At 35.6% G+C, this 20,003-nt stretch overlaps 1 protein-coding gene across 10 annotated transcripts in view; it reads left to right on the top strand.

Moving 5' to 3' along the window:
• The window catches only part of LOC120308186 (aminopeptidase O (putative)), a 191,825-nt gene that overhangs the window by 22,157 nt on the left and 149,665 nt on the right, over positions 1–20,003 (top strand). For all 10 annotated transcript variants that reach the window (XR_005556779.1, XR_005556782.1, XR_005556780.1 and 7 more), the window contains exons 4-5: positions 1,089–1,236; positions 3,691–3,939. Coding sequence is in view for 6 of the 10 variants with exons in the window: in XM_039343882.1 (XP_039199816.1) it covers positions 1,089–1,236; positions 3,691–3,939 (397 nt within the window). In the remaining 4 variants the exon portion in view is untranslated. The remainder of the gene's footprint in view (positions 1–1,088; positions 1,237–3,690; positions 3,940–20,003) is intronic.

The following is a 20,003-nucleotide window of genomic DNA, read 5'->3' as shown; positions in this document are numbered from 1 at the left end:
GAAATGGAACCTAATTTGCAACTTTTATAGAAAACAAATATACAATGGAATAGAAGAAGATTCTTGAATAATTACATTAGATATAATCAATGCATGTTAAGCAAAATGAAGGAAGTGTTACAGAACATTTGTTTATTGTAGTATTTTTTATTTTATTTTTGTTTATTTTTTTATTTAATTTATTTATTATAGTTCAGAATCAGATGGAATATATTGGATCAGTGCCGCAGAAGCAAGGCTTTTGCAGTGGGTATAAATATGTGCATACTGAGATTAATCCCACATTGATACTTTTCTTTAAAGGCAAACATCTCACTCTGCACAAGTAGTTGGCAAGGCTGTTTCTCTCCTTTTCCACACTGAAGCTTCATATACTCCTTCAATGTGCTGAACGTTACAAGATATATTTTACCTATTTGCAAAGGAAGCGGCAAATCTCCTTAAGTTAGGTGGAGGTATACACATACATATCCCAGTTATATTCTGCTTTTCTATTCAGAGGGCAGTCGGGTTTTTTTTTTCAAATTTGCTAAATATGGCAGTTATCCTCTCCGACTACATTCAACATTCCTCACCCTCCCCCAACTTAGGAATTAGGGATTCCAAAAGCTGGATAGAGCATGGAAAAATTGACTTCATCCATTCATGCAACACTGCATTACACTCAGTATTTTCACTGCCATCTTACACATAAATTAGGCAAGAAATCTCACCATTTAAAAACTCAGAAATCTCATATCGCAACACAGAAATCCAGTCATGTAAGACTTTCTCCTGATCTTCTACCATTTTATGTTTCCAAATTCTGATCTAGAAGATCCCATGATAATCAAGAGCAGATCTTAGGTATCTGCAAAGTAAGTGGAAATTGCACGGTGTGTGTGTCCTGCACTCTTAGTTCCATCCTAGGTAATATTTTATCTTTGTAAAACTTAATTGTATAAAGCCACAATCCAATCAAAACATCAAAATAAAACATTAAAACAAAAACAAATCTCTATTTCAAGCTTTACCTGATTTAGATTTAACAAATGGTAAGCAAACTTGATGGATAACATACCGGTAATCTACATGTTTTTTCTTCTTAGGTATATTAAGTTGGTTTTATTATGTGACAATGCCAATGCCAGCATCCACCTTTGCTATTGCTGTTGGATGTTGGGCAGAAGTTAAAAGAAAAAGTTATGAAACTGATGATCTGAAGAATGATGGGCTGTCTTCAAAAGTGGATGTCAGGTTGGTGATTACAGCTGAAAAATATGTACTTTACAGAACATTCAATTTCTTCTATTATAAAAGAAAATGACTCATCATAGTCGAGGAACAATAGTGGGACGTGTTTAATCAAAGCATAAGAAAACTGTAGAAGAGAAATAGTCCACTGAAAGAGGATGGGCAAGGGTGTGTTGCTTTTACAGAAAGAAAGGGTTCTTTGAAAAAGAGCATGGCTTTTTATGTCATTTACTTTAGCTGCATAATGTGCAAGTTGAACACCTAAATTCTACAGAGTTTATACTTTTTTCAGTTACATTTTTAGTTTTAAATTATTCAAACCATGTTAGTTTCTAACACTGAGGTTAACAAGAACATGATTGCAACTGTCACTACAGAGGCAAAACCAAAGACAAAATGGATTGCTTAACAGGTGAATTTTAATTGAGGCCTAATAAAACAATGCTTTTAAGCATCCCTTTTTATTTCTTCTTTTAAATTCCAAATTGCTTACTATTTTGCATGGTAAAAATATTTATTATATTTATTTTACAGCCTTGATTGATGCTGGCATATCTTATGAAGCTTATTAGATTGCTATTCCTGTATCATATTTTTGTCATTTTTCTTTCACATTATTAGCAGGCTGTCTCTTAAAATCCCATTCCTGCTTCCATCTCTTCATTGTTGGTTTGAAAAATTACATTTCTAATCTTTGTTCCTATATTTATAGAATGAAAGTACCATCCAAAAGCATTTTGCAGATCTGATCTAACCACTGCTTCTAGAGTATGCATTTCGTATCAAAAGTTTATTGAAAGGAATTTGAAAAAAAAATGTTATTAATATATTGTGGCTGTATACCCTTCCAGATAGGAGCATAATTCAGGCTATCTGCATGTCAGTAATTTATTGTCCTGTATACTGCAGATGATAAAAAACAAAAGTGTACCCGTAAAAGAAACCACAACTGCAGTGTTTTCACTTTTTTATGACCATTTTTTTAATCACAGGAAATTGGTTAAGGGTTAAAATAGTTAATGAACTATTCCAAATCAAAGGCATTGTTAGTACTATTTTTCTCCTCCAAATATATTTTCCTTTTTTAAAAAAATGACAAAACATGATAGGGTTATAAATGGAAGGAAGCATTATCAATTCTATGAACCGGGCAGTATGACTGCATGATAGAATCTCATTTTTAGGTTTTATCCAATAGCGGGAAAACTTAGTTAGGCAAGCTTATAAGAACTTCACATAAGTAATATGTATTTCAAAAATTTTAGAGGCCATAAGCAAAGAATTTTAGCAACTGCTATGATTCAACAAGCTATGTATATAGAAGCAACGTTCAACCCTTCTTGTGGTTTTTCCCCCCTCTTTCTTTTCTGTGCACTGGCTTGTTTCAATCTGTCCTTTATTTTTTTATAATTATCATATTTGTTATCATGGTGGTTTCACTGACTGTGGAAGAACTAACTTTCACATTCATCTGGAAAAACTTTCAAGATGAAAATTTATTTCAATGGCTATTTCTAAGAGCGTCCTAGCTTGAGGTGTTCACGATCATGGGGGCAATATGCTGACTGTGTAAACCGCTTAGAGAGGGCTGTAAAGCACTGTGAAGCGGTATATAAGTCTAAGTCAGTGGTTCTCAACCTTTTTAATGCTGTGACCCCCAACCGGTCGTAAGTCGAGGACTACTGAACCGGTCGTAAGTCGAGGACTACTCAACTGGTGCAGCCCCGTTTGCAGAATGGGACTTTTGGCGGGCTCAGCAGGGCAGAGACAGCCTGGACAATTCCTATTGGCTTTTGAAAGCCAATAGAATAAAAGGGAGTAGCACAGCTAGGGAAAAGGGGGGGGGGGAAATGGCGGACTGTGTTGTTTGGCGACCCCCGTGAAATGGTCGTTCGACCCCAAATGGGGTCCCGACCCACAGGTTGAGAACCACTGGTCTAAGTGCTAGTGCTAGTGCTATTATTGAGTAGTTTAGGGCAGGAGTCCCCAACCGTGGCAACTTTAAGACTTGTAGACTTCAACTCCCAGAATTCCCCAGCCAGCCATGAATTCTGAGAGTTGAAGACTACAAGTCTTAAACTTGCCAAGGTTGGGGACCCCTGGTTTAGGGGATTAGCATTATTTCACTGCCTAAATTGCAGAGGTGACAGGCAGGTGATGGCGAGACAAAAGATAACAATAGTTGAAAATCCCTGCAGACCTTCTTGCAATAATTTTGAGCAAGTTACCCAACCACATTTTTCTTGTCTGGATGAGATTCTGAATTCTATATATAGCGGATAAAAAGATTGTCAAAGGAAAGAAATTGTCCTCTGATCCAGATGTTTCCCTCTTAATGTTGTACAAGTATGAACAAATCACACAAATTTCTTGGCCACGTTTTGCTGAATTCTCCTCAAAGGCTCACAACTTTTTTTTTTTTAAATCAGCATTCAATGGCTTCTTTGTCTCTGCCAGGTTATTAAAAAAGGCTTGCGGTCATACACCATATCCTTGTCGTTTCCAAGATCCTACCACCTCTGCTCAGGTTATTATTCCTCACCGCATCTTTGCTCCTCTGTGCCTTAAGGAATCCTGCAAAAAGGTTTTATTCCACCTGCTTCCTCAATGTCTCTCTGCGGCGTATGATCTGCTGGGTACACATCCCTTTTCCCGGCTTGATGTTTTGATAGTTCCATTGAACTTTTCCAGTCTTGGAATGGCAAGGTATGGATATTTTTCCCGTTTTCTTTGTGGTTTAATTTGGCTATCAGTGGCTTATTGAATCCCAGTATCATCCTTTATAATACCCGTAGGCTGGACACTATAAAGGATGACACTAGGATGACCATAGAGGATCTGAAGGAGGCAGTGCACGACAGAGGGTCTTGGAGAGTGCTGATCCACAGAGTGGCCAGCTGAATGGCTGATGGCGATGATGGTTTATTGAATAAACTGCAATCAAATGCAGAATGTGCTATGTTGTAAAAAAATGATGACAAATCACAGTGATTGGATTCATCCTTAGACAAAAAAACCACATTATGTGTGAACCCACTCCATATGTATGTATATACTATATATATGTATGTATTTATATATCTATGTACAGTATATATGTATGAATGCATGTATGTATGTCTTTGCTAGGAAGAAGAACATTGTTAAAATCCTTTTTGCATTTTTCAGAACGACTGTCTTTGCAGATGTGGCTATAAAGCAGTGGTTCTCAACCTGTGGGTCGGACCCCATTTGGGGTCGAACGACCATTTCACGGGGGTCGCCAAACAAGGCTGTCTGCCATTTTTTCCCCCTTTTCTTTGGCCACGCCCCTGGCACCCACTGTATAAGTGGTTGGGGGTCACCACAACATGGGAGTCACCACAACATGGGGAACTGTATTATGGGGTCGCGGCATTAGAAAGGTTGAGAACCACTGCTATAAAGGGTAGGAACCTATAACATAAAAGAGTCATTACTCAATTGGACACCCCATGAATCTAAATCATAAATAAAGAATTAATTCTTCAGTTGTATGACAAAATAGAAAAGGTAACACTGCCTGCTATCTTGTAACACCATCACCAGGCTTACAAACTGTACCTGGGGTGATATCTGAGGCTGGGAAAAGAAGTTTGGGAGGTGGAAATGGATCTTTTCCCAAATACATATATGATGGATGGGGGAAGTGGAAATGGGCTAAGGAGCAAGCAGAATGTTAGCTGTGTTGGAGTTGGCTGAGAGGAGAAGAAGAAAAATGGCTGAGCAAAGATGAAATTAGGCAGTATTGGACTGCTAAAGAGAAGCATGTTCCAGATGAAGAGGAGAATGACACAGTGAAAGAGCTGTGTATCATATGTAGATAGCCTGAGGGAGAAAATGAACCAACGATATAGCAAAGATTAGGTTTCAACTAGCTGTACAAGTTGCCAGCTACGTTTTAATTAAACCCTTGATTACTTCTTTCAGAATTTAGTCACAGCCACATACATAAATACAGTTTAGGATAACCTAAGCTGTTATATTAGTAGCAACAAACATCTGAAAGCAGAGAGACAGTTAATCTCAGAATGGTAGAACAATTAGGGTTTAAAGCAATTTATTATATTACTTTGAATACAGAAACCAAAAAGAGTGGGGAATGATCAAATCTAAAGAAAAGCAGTATACACACGAATGCTATTTTAAAACGCCTAAATATTTACGGGAGTTCTTGGAATTTAAATTCTTCATTTCTTATTTCAAAGGGAGAAATGAATAAAAAAGCACAGGATATAATTAGGTATATATACTTCTGATTACTCTTGACATTAATGTTAAAACAGTTTAATAATTACAGTGACGTAGGGACCTTTCTGTTATATCCTATACACTATTTTCTCTTTACTGTAGCCATGGATGTTTTCCAAAGCTTCTTATTACCTTATGTATTATCTTGATACAGGAAGAGTACTGTGCTGCGTGTGCATTTAATCAACTACTTGATCCGCAGTTGTATAAATATAACATAATACAGTTGGCAGGAACAAAAGAGCTGCTGTTCTGAAAAAGTTCTTTGCATTTGACTGCTACCAAAGGAAATAGCTGTGCATTTTCAGTCATTCATGTTTAAATTTGCAATTTCTCTCTTTCCCTTCCTCTTATTTTTTACATATAACATAAGTCCATGTACTTGGGCAAGTCTGTCCTCATTAGTGTTCACTAATGTACAGCACCAAGGGACTTTTCCTTTTTTTGAAGGTTACTCCACATTTCAAAGTAGGAAGAAACAGGGATTCTTTTGCAGAAAAAGCTTAATTAGAAGTTTGAGAGCTGTGTTTTCCAGCAACGGCCAATGCAGATTCGGCATTATTTTATTTTAAGGCTTGCCAATGCTTTTTTTTTTTTGAAGCAAAAATATGCCTTGAAATAATTGTCATATGCTTTGGGTAGGTTGTCACTTGATGTGTTTCATTTGCTACATATTATATATGGAATAGTAATTTTAATGGAAGTTACTTCTGGATTATCAATAGAACCTGAAGGAGGTGTTGGATTCTGGAAATGCTCAGAGTAATGCAGCCATTTTTGTAGTGATTGAAACTGCAGTGGAAATTCTGTACAGGTAGTCCTTGACTTGGCAGTTCATTTAGTGACCATTCAGAGTTACAACGTTATTGAAAAATGTGACTTATGACCATTTTTCACCCTTATGACCGTTGCAGCATCCCCATGGTCACATGAACATAATTCAAACAGTTGGCAACTGACTCACATTTATGACAGTTGCAGCAGTGTCCTGAGATCATGTGACCACTCTTTGCGAACTTCTGACAAGCAAAGTCAATGGAGAAACCAGATTCATGTAACTATCTTAACAACTGCCGTGATTCACTTAACAACTGTGGCAAGAAAGGCCGTAAAATGTGGCAAAACTCACTTAACAAACATCTTGCTTAGCAACATAAATTTGGGGCTCAGTTTGATTGTAAGTTGAGGACTGCCTGTAGTTCTTTTCTACTAACTGTTGTATTTTAACTGTCCTTCTTTTCTTTTGGTCTTATTCAACATTTGGAGGCTTTGGAAACCTCGCGTTTATCATACTTATATTCTTCTGAATATAATAGGGACTTGCCCCTAAATGGAGTAGAGTCAGTAGACAAAACAAACAACTCCACAGACATAAATGGGAGTTGGGATGGGTAAGAATGTGGAGATGATTAGTAGTACTGTAAATAGAGAAACAAAAACTGAATGAATATAAAAGAAAAAAAAACCCAGAAAAACAGAAAAAACATATTAAATCTTCAGGATAAGCTTCCAAGGTACCCATAGTTTTTAACAAGGAAATCTATAATCCTGCCCCTTCTGTTGTTTTCACTGATTGTGACAGTATTTTGGGCGTATGTATCTTAAATAGGTTTAATTCTGCATATGGTACACTCTGTATTTTTGCTATATATTACAGATCAATTTAAAATTGGCATTTTGTCAACCATTAAGCATGATGTATTGTGTACTTGATAAGCTCTTTTCTTCCAAATGCAGGCCATTTGGACTAAAATTGGCCTAACTTATTTTGCCTTAAAGAAAAACAACTTATTGCTTGTATTTATAGAGATAAATCCAATGTCAAATTAGCTGAATTTAATGTTGTTCTATTTTCTCCTTTCAGCCTTCTTTTTATAGCGGAAGAATTAATTGCATATTCATATGTTCCTTATACTCCAGTATAAGTATAAAAATAAACTTTACTGAATTTAACTGGGAAATGAGATTTATTCCCAGCAGGCTTGCAGAAGATTGCAAATTTCAACTATAAAATTAATACTGTTTCAGGTTTTTTATTTGTTTATATGACTAGCAAAAAATTTGTTCTAGAACCTGAACAAATATTGGATACCTTTTTGATGAGTGATTACTATGACTTATGTACCTTTCTCTAAAAATATTTCTAAATATATCATTTGTGACTAAAAAGGGATCGTGGCTTTTCTGCATATATGAGTCACAAAGAGAAACAGTATTTATTACTCTATGTTTCATTTATTTCATCAACTTATTCTACTCTTCTACTTCTAAGTAAGTTTTGAATAAGAAAGCTACATGTGAATTTCCTTTCCAGACTTTTGTGTAGTTAGTTCTTTTTTAAATTTTCCGATTTGCAAAAAATATTGTGAGTTCCACACATGATAGCATTTCAAATGATATAAATATATAGTATCTTAGTAAAATCTCGGTTAACTCTTACTTGTCAGATGCTATTATTTTATCATGATCATTCTAATTTGTCATTATCTTTTAAAACAGGGGTCCCCAACCCCTGGGTTAAAGCCCACTACCAGGCCGCGGAAGCAGCAGGCAAGCACATGCCATGTGAAGTTCCACTTGCGCAAATAGAGCTGCACGCAGAACTATCCCCTCCCCCCCCCCAGTCTGCAAAGCCAGTTGTGGAACACTGTTTTAAAAGATTGTATGCACATTGCATTTTCCTCAAGGAGGTTAAGGTCAGGCAGGAACATTGATTTAGCAGTGCTTGGAGATGTGGTGGGAGGCATTGGTTGGGTCACTCTTGAGGAATACAGACCCAGTTCTTGGTGCTAATACTATTTTGCAGCATTGTTGCACCCAGCCTCAAGTCTTGATCATTGGACCTTCAGAGGCCCAGTGTTTTGGCTGCTTCTACTGAATGCCAGAGGTCAGTTTATAATGAGGGCTTCCTCACATGTGATTTATTAATGGGGCTGGTCTGGTCTGGTGTGCATTACTGAAACCTGGCTGAAGGAGGTGCTCTCATATATGTGAGGAGCACATGCTGGGCCCCTTCAATTAAGAAATTTCAACAGATGAGACCCAGGAAGACCTTTCTTCTTTTTGGGATGTTTGTATATTGTGTACAAACATGGCAATTTTTCATGATACTCTTCATAATAAAACCATTTCTACCTCATAGTAAATCTGTAGTATTTTGATAATGGTTCTCAACTCAGTTATCAACTGAAGATTAAAACAATACTTGGAACACATCAAGCAGATGAGATTTCTTACATGTTGAACCACTTAGTTCATAAACATGTAACAGATGTGTATCGAGCAGAGGTCTGTTATAGCATTTATCAGTAAAACTGAGACCCATACGACTGAACTCAATCTTTGCAGTGGTTCTCTAACCAGATTTAAAACTATTGTCAAAATATTTCTAGCATGTCATCTTTAAAAAAATATTTAAACTGAGATAAACTATATAGATTGAAATTTTAGTAGTAGATAACGGACAAAACAGATTATGTTTTTCTATGTACATCAGAACATCCCATAATTTTTTCAGGCCCTAACCCAGTTTGAATGGAGAGCATCCATCTAGTGACAGATGTCAACTCAGAAATCACAAGTCTTTTGAAATCAACTTTATGCTTTATTAAATCTCTGAAATCCATCAACTAGGATCAAGTGGATAATATACCAATATGCAGTGCTTTTTTTGTAAAAAGAAAAGGTGTTGGAACTCATACATGTCATACAATCCGTCTTGCCTACCCTATAAGGTTCCATCCAAAAAAGGTGCCGGAACTCTGTTCTGGGCGTTCTATGACAAAAAAAGCCCTGCCAATATGCATATTAAATGCTAAATAGGATATTTAAAAACATTTGTAATCAGTGTCAAGACCAAACTCATAAGTCATTTCACACAAATATCTACTCCTTATTTTCCCTCCAAGTATTTTGTTTCAACAGCTTTTGGGAATAGGATAGGGTAAGTTTTATTGTTATGCTACTGTTAAATAATTGTAAATTAGTAACTTTGCTGATTTATTGCAAAAGACTATCCAGTCATCAGCTAATAATCTTAATTTACTTTCTGCCTATTAATGCATTATTTAAATATGAGAATAAAACAAAAACTTCTGTATTTGATGTCACTCCCCCAGAAAAAAAGGACACCAATACACAACCTTCTTACTGAAACTAAGATTGACTTTCGTTCCTGTCATAATTACCAATTTATACCATACAGTATTTTACACTAGGTACAAAAATATCTAAATCTGTCTAAATATGGATTGCGCCACTTTTCTTATCCACTTTCTTTGTAGCAATATAATAACATTATATTTGGAGCTTGATAGAGAAGGATGTATTAATCACCTCTGTCTCCAGTGATTCTAACTATGGAACTGATGACCATATGATTGATTGATAAATACTTGAATAGCTAAAATGGATAAATATGTATTCTTTATTTTAGAACTGAGCTAGGGTGTAGCTAACTGGTAGCATCTGGACTAGATCTCATCTTATTTAATAGGTTGGCCCTGTTGGTATTTCTTGGATGGAAGACATCTTTTCCAAATTGGAGAAGGAAGGAAGGAAGGAAGGGAGGGAGGGAGGGAGGGAGGGAGGGAGGAAGGAAGGAAGGAAGGAAGGAAGGAAGGAAGGAAGGAAGGAAGGAAGGAAGGAAGGAAGGAAGGAAGGAAGGAAGGAAACCGTGTTTGTGTGTTGCATGTGTGTCTGGATAATCATCGGGGTGATTTCAATTCTAGAGATTCTTTATATAATCGTCAACCTAGAAAAAACTACTTTAGGCATAAGAGAAGATGTAACATTTATTTCTTGGAACAATTAAAAAACATTCAGGCAAAATCTGGTTTTGGAGACTGGCTAAAAATAGCAATGACTTTTAACGTTCTTTTATGTTACAAATTTTTGTTCTATTTTTGTTCTTTTTAAAACTCTTTTTTTAAAATTGGACTTCCAATTGCATGTGCAATTTATAACATTCAAACTGTTTTACTGATATTTCTATACCCTCTGAAAGTTTTTTATGGTGTCAGACTAATCCTGGAGTTAAATGTATTAACACTTGAACATGAGTGAATACCTCAGCCTCAGATGATATTTTTCAGTTTTCTTGCAGCTTTTGACATTTGTTTAGCAGACTTCAAAGCTTTTATGTACCAGTATTTTATCCTTTAATTCTTGAAGCTGATTCTCAGTTGCAATTGTCAATGGATAATATGAAACCCTCCAGATGTTGTTGAACTATAATTTTCAGCATCTTTCACCATTGTTTATACTGGGTAGGATGAAGTTCAGCAAGGTCTGGATTGTTGAACAAACAACAGCACTCCAGAAGACAATAAAAACGAACAGAAATTATAATTGTAAGCAGATCCGTTTTTGTTATCATGAGTCAAAATGATTGTAATCTTCTACAGATGATCACTTCTGTTGTAAATATATAACATGAACATTGTATCTTTACAGGATTCAGATCAGTCCTGTGATACTCTGAATTTCTCGCCTCAAGAAATATATCTAGGGGCAATCATATGAGAATGTCCTCACTGACATCTGTGCAAACAACCACATGAGAGCAGGTATACCCTTCCTGGTGTGTGATCCAGAGAACATCTGGCTAGGTTCTCTACCCCATTATAACTTCCTGCTCTCCATGGAGGACATTGGAGTTCCTGGTTATGCTATTATCAGCTAAGTGTTTCAGAAACATTGGTACCCTGCTGCTCCTTTAGTTGTGACACAACTTAAACACAAGAATTTTGAGTATCTACTCAGGTGGAAAACATGATTAGGACAATAGGCTTGTGGAGAGGCCTTGAATTTTTCCCAAGACTCCTGTATAGATTCTTGCAGGACATTTTTATTATTATTTGAGAATTTGATACATACTGCTTATGATTGTAGTATTTGAGTTTAATGTTAATTGTTTCAGTATAGCAATTATTACAAAACTATAAGTATCCTTTATTTCAGTTGTATAGCTTTCAGCCTCTTTGGGAAAACTGTAACAGTTTCACCTCCTAAAATGCAAAATACAGTATATTATTTCAGTATTATATCACAGAGATTTGAACTCATGCACTTGTTTTTTTCTTCTGTGAATGGTGCTCCTTTTCAGCTTATTTCACTTGATGTTTCTCACCGTGACAGGATAAAAGTTGTCCAAGCTCAGGTAGAATAGTTGGTAATGTTTTGGAGATTATAAAGAAGAAAATTGGGAGATTGGGCAAAATTTGAAAAAAATAAAGAAATTTCAACCCTGTACGATGTACTGGACTACAACTCCCAGAAACCCAGTTAGCATAACAGTGGTCATGTTGATTATGTTTGATGAGTATTGTAATTTACAGTTACAGAATGCTTCTGTGAGTAACAATACTTCACAGAATGTTCTCAGTATTAACTTTGAATTAATAGTGATCTTACTGTAACACTTTTAAAACTGCCTTATTACAGCAAAGAACACCCCCCCCCCCCTGTAACTCTGCAAGTTAATTGTATAAACATTGATGGGAAACTTTGTAACATCAGTATAAGGAAGTACAACATAGAAGTTTAAACTTGGTTAAATGCTTGTTTTGATACTCAGATTGGAAATCTAGTGACTGCTTTGCGATTATATGGTGTTGTCCTTGAATAGCAGAAGTTAACAGCTAAAATACTTGATTATGTAACAATGTTGATGTTTTAGTGTTTGACACAGGGGTTTTTGTTTGGGATGCTGTTACTTCTGTTATGGTAAACTACACAGTGATACATTTAAAATATTTTTTGACCACAACTCTCTTTATTGTTAGCCGGCACGGCTAATAGACGGAAAATCTTTTTGTTATAGCTTCAATCTAGAATATTTTGGGGAAGGTTGGGATAATCCAGTAAAAATGCCACCCTTTGCTGAAATAGCAGTAGTGTATGTTTAACGTAGAGTAGATTTTTGTATTATGTGTGTGGTCTTCCAGATGTGTTAAAATCAGTTTCCTCTCTTCTTAGGCAGCATATCTATGATAAATGATGATCAGAGTCACAAACAACATCTGGAGGGCCACACATTTTTTCATCTCAATGTAGACAGTTTACATTTCTCAATGGCTTACTGCAGGAATAACCAACCTTGCCAACCTTAAGGTCTGTTATCTTCAACTCCCAAAAGTCCATAGCCACCATGCCTGGCTAGGGAATTCTGGGAGTTGAAATCCACGTGCCTTAAAATTGCCACTCCAGTTGTACATTCCTGGCCTAGTGTATGATGTTTTAGTTGCCCTTGTCTTACTTTAGATTTATGATTCTGTAGTACAAAATCTTATGCTAGGACCCAATAGTCTAACTCATTCAGGAGAATACAAATGCCTCATCCTTTTGCCTTTTACTGCTGTCTAGAATATTTTCCTCATTAAATTTAGTGGATTGGACCAAGTTGGTTGTACGTTTGTTTAGAATCTAGATTTAGATTAGGTAAATTGATTTGTGATAAAACAGGAAAAACATAATTACAAGTAGTTAAAAGTCTATTTGTGTACATATTTATTCTTCTCCCTCAAATCCACACATATGAGCACACACATACACTGAACAGAGTTAAATTAAAGTAAAGCAAATGCTGATGAGTTGGACTTAGGTCAGTAGAATCCTTTGATTTATATCTGTAGGAAATGGAAAGGGAATGTTGCCAAAAGAATTCTTAACTAGGAAGCTAACATATAGGATTTGTTTAGATTGGGTAATTTTAAGTTTTAAAAATGTTTATATAACAGTGCATGCTTGTATTCATTAAAGCCATTTCATTCAATCATGGACCTCAGCGCACACAAACTTAATGCATATTTTCAGGAATAAGTAAACATTTGATACCCATTAAAATGATGGCTATGTTTGTAATAGCATATCTTTATTGAGAAACAATTTATGAAACACATAGGAAACCCTGATGTGTTAATTTTGTGTATTAGATAAGAATGTGGGTAATTTATATAAGTATATTCTATTTTCTTAAAGCAGCCATTTATAAATGTATTTTTGTTTCTTTATTGCTGTTTTAATTTTAGACCATTTGGCTTCCATTTCTTTCATGGCTACTTTTTTCTAGTGCTGCTCTTGGCAGACTGGATTGTATTTATTCTGGAAATAAATGTAGGCTTCCTATCCAGGCCTAATAATCCCAGATACTTTAGAATAGCAGCCCAGCAGCAACAATTAATCAGCTACTAATCCTTAATCTGCAAGGTTCTTAGTCCCCTACCTTCTTTAGTCCTGGTGTTTGCAAAAATTGAAAAATATGTATATATGGGAGGAATATGGCAGCTTTTTCATCTTTTGTTTCTCCAGCCTAGCATTCCTGTATTTTTTTTTCAAATATGCATAGAATTAAGGCTACAATTACGTTAGTCCTTGATTTAATTGAGCCTGGAATTATAGTCATAAATTGTTGTAGTCATTAGGTGGGGCATCACATAACTGGACTCGACTTTATGACATTTTTTGTGTTAAGCAAATAATTTGCATATTAAGCAAATTCATTATGCCAAATGGGTGGGGTTATTTGCTGAAAATCAGTGGTAACATGGCCCCTGAAATGGCCTCTGTAAATGGCTGTAAAAGTCATGTGACGGGCGCAGTAGTCGTAACTTTGAAATTGGTCATAGATACCTTTGAGGAGGGGGGTCTGTTGTAACGTTGAATGGTTCCTAAACTACTGATCATAAGTTGAGGACTACTCATAATCAACTAAGTGCTGATGAGGACTGTATAGCTTTAAGTCAAATAGAAGGATTATATATTATCCGGTACATTCATTTATAATTGTGTAAAATTATTTTAAAAGTGTTGTATATCTTTAAATGTAATGAAATGGATAGCTTGAGCCAGGCCTACCAGGTAATTGGATACAATTTTTTTTGCAGCAATAATAATTAATAATCAATTGGGCCTGTGTAGTTTTAGGATGTCCAACCTTGGCAACTTAAAACCTGTGGACTCCACCTCTCCCCAACTCCCCAACTCCCCAATTCCCAATTCTGGGAGTTGAAGTCTACAAGTCTTAAAATTGCCAAAGTTTGACATCCCTGATTTAGATAGAACAGTAGCCAAGGACACTTCTGGTGGCTGTTCTTTTATTCCTTTCCTCAATATCTTATGTAGCTCCCACAGAAACCAGGACAAATATAGCAAAGAATTATATTGTGTTCCAAGACATGGTAGCGTGTAAGATACTGTAGTTGACATTTTCTGAGTCAGCAAGAATTCCAGTTCTCAGTGTTTCCTCAGTCAAATCTTATGTTCTTTTGCAATGCTGCCCTCTCAGAAGAAAACACTTGCATTTCTTCTTATCTTTAACTCTTAAAATGTCTACTTATGACAGATGATTGTTGACATTCACTGCATTCCTGCCTTCCCATTCAGATAAGTTCACCAAGCTAGGTTAGAATTTCTAGCCATAACCGATTTGGGTTTTTGCAGGAAATTATAATCATTATCATTGTGTAGAGTTATAATAATACCTGGTTTATAATGGTTGAAATTACAGATAAAGACAGAGATGTTGACATTTCAGTAGGATAAATCAATACATGCAGCAATTACAAAACATTATTTATATACATGTATATTGTAGATATGTTAATTGGGCTATTTCTGAAATATTTTAGTTAGTCAAAGTGACCTACACAGTACAGATAGTCTTTGACTTATGATCGTAATTGAAACTGGAACTTCTGTTGGCAACCATGCAAACATTGAGTGTGTTGCACTCGATTTTACAATGTTTTTACCATGGCAGTTAAATCCTTCTTACCCAATTGAATTTGCTCGCTGGAAGCCCTCTAGGAAGGTCGCAAATAACTATCACATGACCCTAGGACGCTGCAACCATTGTAAAATACATGTGGGTTGCCAAGTGCCCAAATTTTGATCACATGTCTCTATGGTGATGCTGCAATGGTTTTAAGTGGAAAGACCTGTCATAAATGACTTTTTCAGCACTGTTGTAATTTCAAATAGTGATTAAATAAGTCGAGGACTAACTATTCGGTATAGAAAGCAGGATGAATGAACAAAAGATTGATTTCCCTTGGAAAAGTTGCTACTGCTTCTGTCTCTTATTTATTTATTTATTTATTTATTTATTTATTTATTTAATATGTCTCAGTTTTTTCTTTGGGGGGCTCCAGGTGGTAGACATGGTGGCACTTCTTATTTTATCTTCAGTTGAGGTGTGAGTAGGTTGGGCTCAAAGATTGGCCCAAAGTCACCTTGTGATTTATGTGACCAAATGAGGATTTTAACTTGGATGTCTCTTATCCAAATCCACCATTCCATCCTGTAATAGTCCAATGTGAACTCAGCTACAATCATGCTACCCAGGTAGAGTGCAGTGAGTGAGTGCTGGAATGAACTTCCTTCCTTCCTTCCTTCCTTCCTTCCTTCCTCCTTCCTCCTTCCCTCCCTCCCTCCCTTCCTTCCTTCTCTCCCCCTCCCTCCCTCCCTCCCTCCCTTTAGAAAACAATTGTTTCATTTATTTAATCTAAAAATGGTATACCTAGTGGAAAAAAAGGCAGGATGCTCTTGACAACATTTGTAGATAAAGCTGGGAAGAGAATACTGTTTTAAAATTTCTAGGCATTATATATTAACTTGGGATTCAAAAAAGACATAATATATAGCAGGGGTCCCCAACTCCCAGGCTGCGACCCAGTACCAGGCCGCAGTCTATTTGGAAGTGGGCTGCAAAAGCAGCAGGCCAGCCTCACATGCACAGCTCCACTTACACAAGCGGTAAGCACTCACACTCACCTGTCACTCACACGAAACCTCCCGCCAGTCCACAAAGCCAGAAAGGTTGGGGAACACTGATATATAGTATATAATATAATATTAATAGTTTCATTTAAAATGCACCCAAATTGGCCATTTGAATGAACTTTAATTTACCTTGATTAAATTCTATTCAAGAAGATTGCTAATAAATATTCCAAAGAGTTCAACTATTTACCACATAGAACTTCATAAATTAATGTAAAAGAGTTATGTTGTTTTACAGGTTTATAATCCATAAATCTCTTATGACAATGAAATCTCTGAAAGCTACTTCTACAATAATGGAAGTTTTCAGAGTGCCTCAAACACTTCATTTACATGATTGCAAGCCATATGTGGTCTAGAATAATTGTAGATTACGGTGCTTATTTTCAGTAGCATAAACGTTTCTGAATATGTCCTTGTTCTATGCTTAGAAAAGCTTGTACAACCCCAGTAATCTATGCCTTTTAGGATAATTTATTGAAGGGAGAAATTATTTGCTTTTCTGTGAAACATATTCATTGCTATCATTTTGAAAATGTGATTTCTTGACACAGCAATATATATTTCTCTTTCTAAATTTCTTTGTAATGTAAGACTGTTCTATAGTCTAATATTGAACCCATTTCCAAAATACCAAGTTTTGTGTTGCCTAAATAGCTCCAAAATTTCAACAGTTTCAAATAACTTGTTGGGGGGGGAGCTTAGGGGAAACCTTCTTCTCTCTGTGCCATATCCATTATCAGACATTGGCGGTCATGCTGGCAATCCTGTTTTTATCAGCAGCCATACGAAAAAGTGCTGCTGAGCTTTGTCCAAACCAATCCCTTAGATTTTGAAGCCACAATGTTCTTCTTCTGCCTGGACCTTGTTTGCCTTCAATCTTTCCCTGGAGGATTAAATGGAGTATGCTGTATTTTTCTGGGTGTCGCATCACATGTCTGAAATATTCTAATTTTCATTTTTTAATTGTTTTGATGATTTCTCTTGGCTTTCCCAGGCGGCTTATCACCTCCTCATTTCTGATCAACCCAGCTTATACGTAACAGCCGCCTGTAAATCCACATTTCAAATGCTTCTAGTCTCTTCAGGTGGCCTTCTGTCAGAGACCAACTCTCTACTCCATAGAGCAGGATAGAAAAAATATAGCATCTGCCAAGCCTGATTTGGGGAAACATAAGAAACCTTTCCCCAATGTTATGGAAAAAGATGAAAGCTGTTCAACTGAGATGGAATGGACAGTGAAGAAAACAGGAAAATGTTGGGATAAGATGCAAACAAAAACCTCTATTTGGTAATTCCAAGGAATGAGATCCAAACTGTGGAGCTATATAAATGAAAGACCCAACTGATGGCAATGGCATAAGTTTTCTTGTGATTCCTATTAAATATGTTTTAGCACCTAATTGATTTGATTGATCTAAGAGAAATGAGCATGATCAGACTTGTTTAGCACTTGAATGAATACTAAATGCTAGAGATATAAACTAATTTATAGACTAATCTTAGAGATACCTAGACTAATCACCCAGAATCACTGGGAGACAGAAGACATTAATAATAATAATTTGGAAAGTGAAAAAAGAACATTGAAGAAGAGAGTGGCACACTATCATACCTATTACTGTCAGGTTGGGTCTTTTAACAAGTAATACTATCAGGAGATATATTATCACTACTTTCCCAAACAACCCTTCCCTAAAGACCTTGCAGTATATAGACTTTATTTATTTATCAATTTTACATAGGTTGTCCCGAGGGGGGACTCTGGGCAGCACCCAATATATTTTCCTTTCACTCTGTGAGTAATAATTACAGAAATGTGTATGGAATATTTATCTACAAATGTACTGATGGTAAACAATTTGCCTCTCTTTAAGTGGGGATTAAATAATTCCCTAATAAGAAAAGAAACAAAATAACAGAAAGGACAAAAGAAATAACATGATGAATCAACAAATTATAATTGCCATTAATTTTGTGCCTAAGAAATGAACACACACACACATATTGTAACAGCCTCCACCACCTTTTTTAAAAAACTACATTTCTCCATCTAAACCCAGACATTAAGGTAATTAAGTCTTAATAGCTTTCAGGAATGTTAACAGAAAAGGCTCAAGTCTAATTAATGGAGAATAAGATTATCAGTAGCTGTTATTTATCATCAGTAGAATGGAATGCAATCAGTAGATTCTTAATACAAGTTGAGAGGGAAATGCTGTTGAAGTTGTGTCCTGTTTGTGGTTGTACCGTTAACATTTTGTTAACCCCTGAAAGAACAAATGATAGAGGAATAATACCTTCCTAGCTGATTCTACACTTTAGAATTTACATACAAATATTCATTCATACTGAACCATCAAATTAGATGGGCAAACTGTGATATAGCATCTAATTTTCTTGGCCATTATGAAAAAGATAAACCTTGGTCATCAGTATTCTAAAATTCAAATTGAATTCTATAGTTATTAATTTTGTCAAGGAAAAATCACAAGTTAAATTGGTATTGCATAAATATGCTTGCTGTTATTCACGTACAGTGGTAACAAGATGTTAATTATTCCTAATTCTCATAACATTTTTGCTACTTGTATCGCACTTTATAAGCATGACTGAGGACTTTAGGCTTTCTAAGAAGAACATGGCAACCAGCATGTTCTTCTGTATACAGAAAATATATATAATTTAATTTTTTAACAAACAACCATATAGTGTCCAGGGTAATACTTTTTTTGACCATCTTTTGATAACTTTAGTTTTCAACTATAGTTTGTTTTTGTACTCCAATTTTTCATTGATAATATGAATTTCATAAATAACATTTAATTACCCTCCAATGAGTATATTGCAAATGTATAGTATTTGAAAGTTAAGATTTTCAAGCAATATTTTTGGAACTCTCAAATTAATACTATTTTAAAATCTCAGCTTTTAAAGCTCACATTTTGTTCAGAACCCAAATTGTTTTCTGACCTTATTTGTTTCACTGTTCCATCTACAATTGCATAATATGTGGGTTGCTGTAAAGTTGTTACAAATTGGAGGGCTGATATAATATGAAATGAGGCGCCTCGCCTGAATGTTGCTTTTGTTCCCTCTTTAACAAATTAGCATGTTGACATTTGTCACTGATGGATTTTATTATTTGCTGAAAGGGGTTTGGGAGGGTTTGACAGCATGAATGGTTTGTCCTACAGACTTTAAGAATCGATAAAGGCATCTTTGTTCTTTGTGCAAAACACACAACAGATATCTTATTGACTGATACACATAAAAAGGAAGGCTTGTATAGTTGTCTTACAAAATAAGCTAAGAAAATGATTTTGAAGCCATTGCTTATTCTGTGTTCCCCTTCCCCATGTGTCTTTCCTTTTGTTAACATGTATCTCCCAAATAATGAGAATTAGTAAATGTTCATGCAGTAAATGTAAAGCATTCTATTTTGCATCCCATGCAGTTTGCATATGGTTTGCAGAGGCAGATAAATCCAAAAATGAGTAATACATAAGAATATATTTGATTTATTATAAAAAAAAAGTCAGTGGAAGTCTAAAGTAGATGTTTAAAAAGTCTGATGCATTATAATGAGGATATAAGAAACTGACTGTGTTCTTAAAAATATTTGCGCATTGAGATGGATTGAGACACATTGTATTGCTTGTTTTATGCAGAAAAAAAAGACATCTGATTAAAAGATTCTGATTTTTTCCCTCATCGCC

This window comes from Crotalus tigris, unplaced genomic scaffold (assembly GCF_016545835.1).
Source record: "Crotalus tigris isolate CLP2741 ecotype Arizona unplaced genomic scaffold, ASM1654583v1 scf7180000017881.257975618366:2651188, whole genome shotgun sequence".
NCBI lineage: Eukaryota > Metazoa > Chordata > Lepidosauria > Squamata > Viperidae > Crotalus > Crotalus tigris.
The sequence above is the reverse complement of the archived record's forward strand: the minus strand, read 5'-3'. Positions and strand labels throughout refer to the sequence as shown.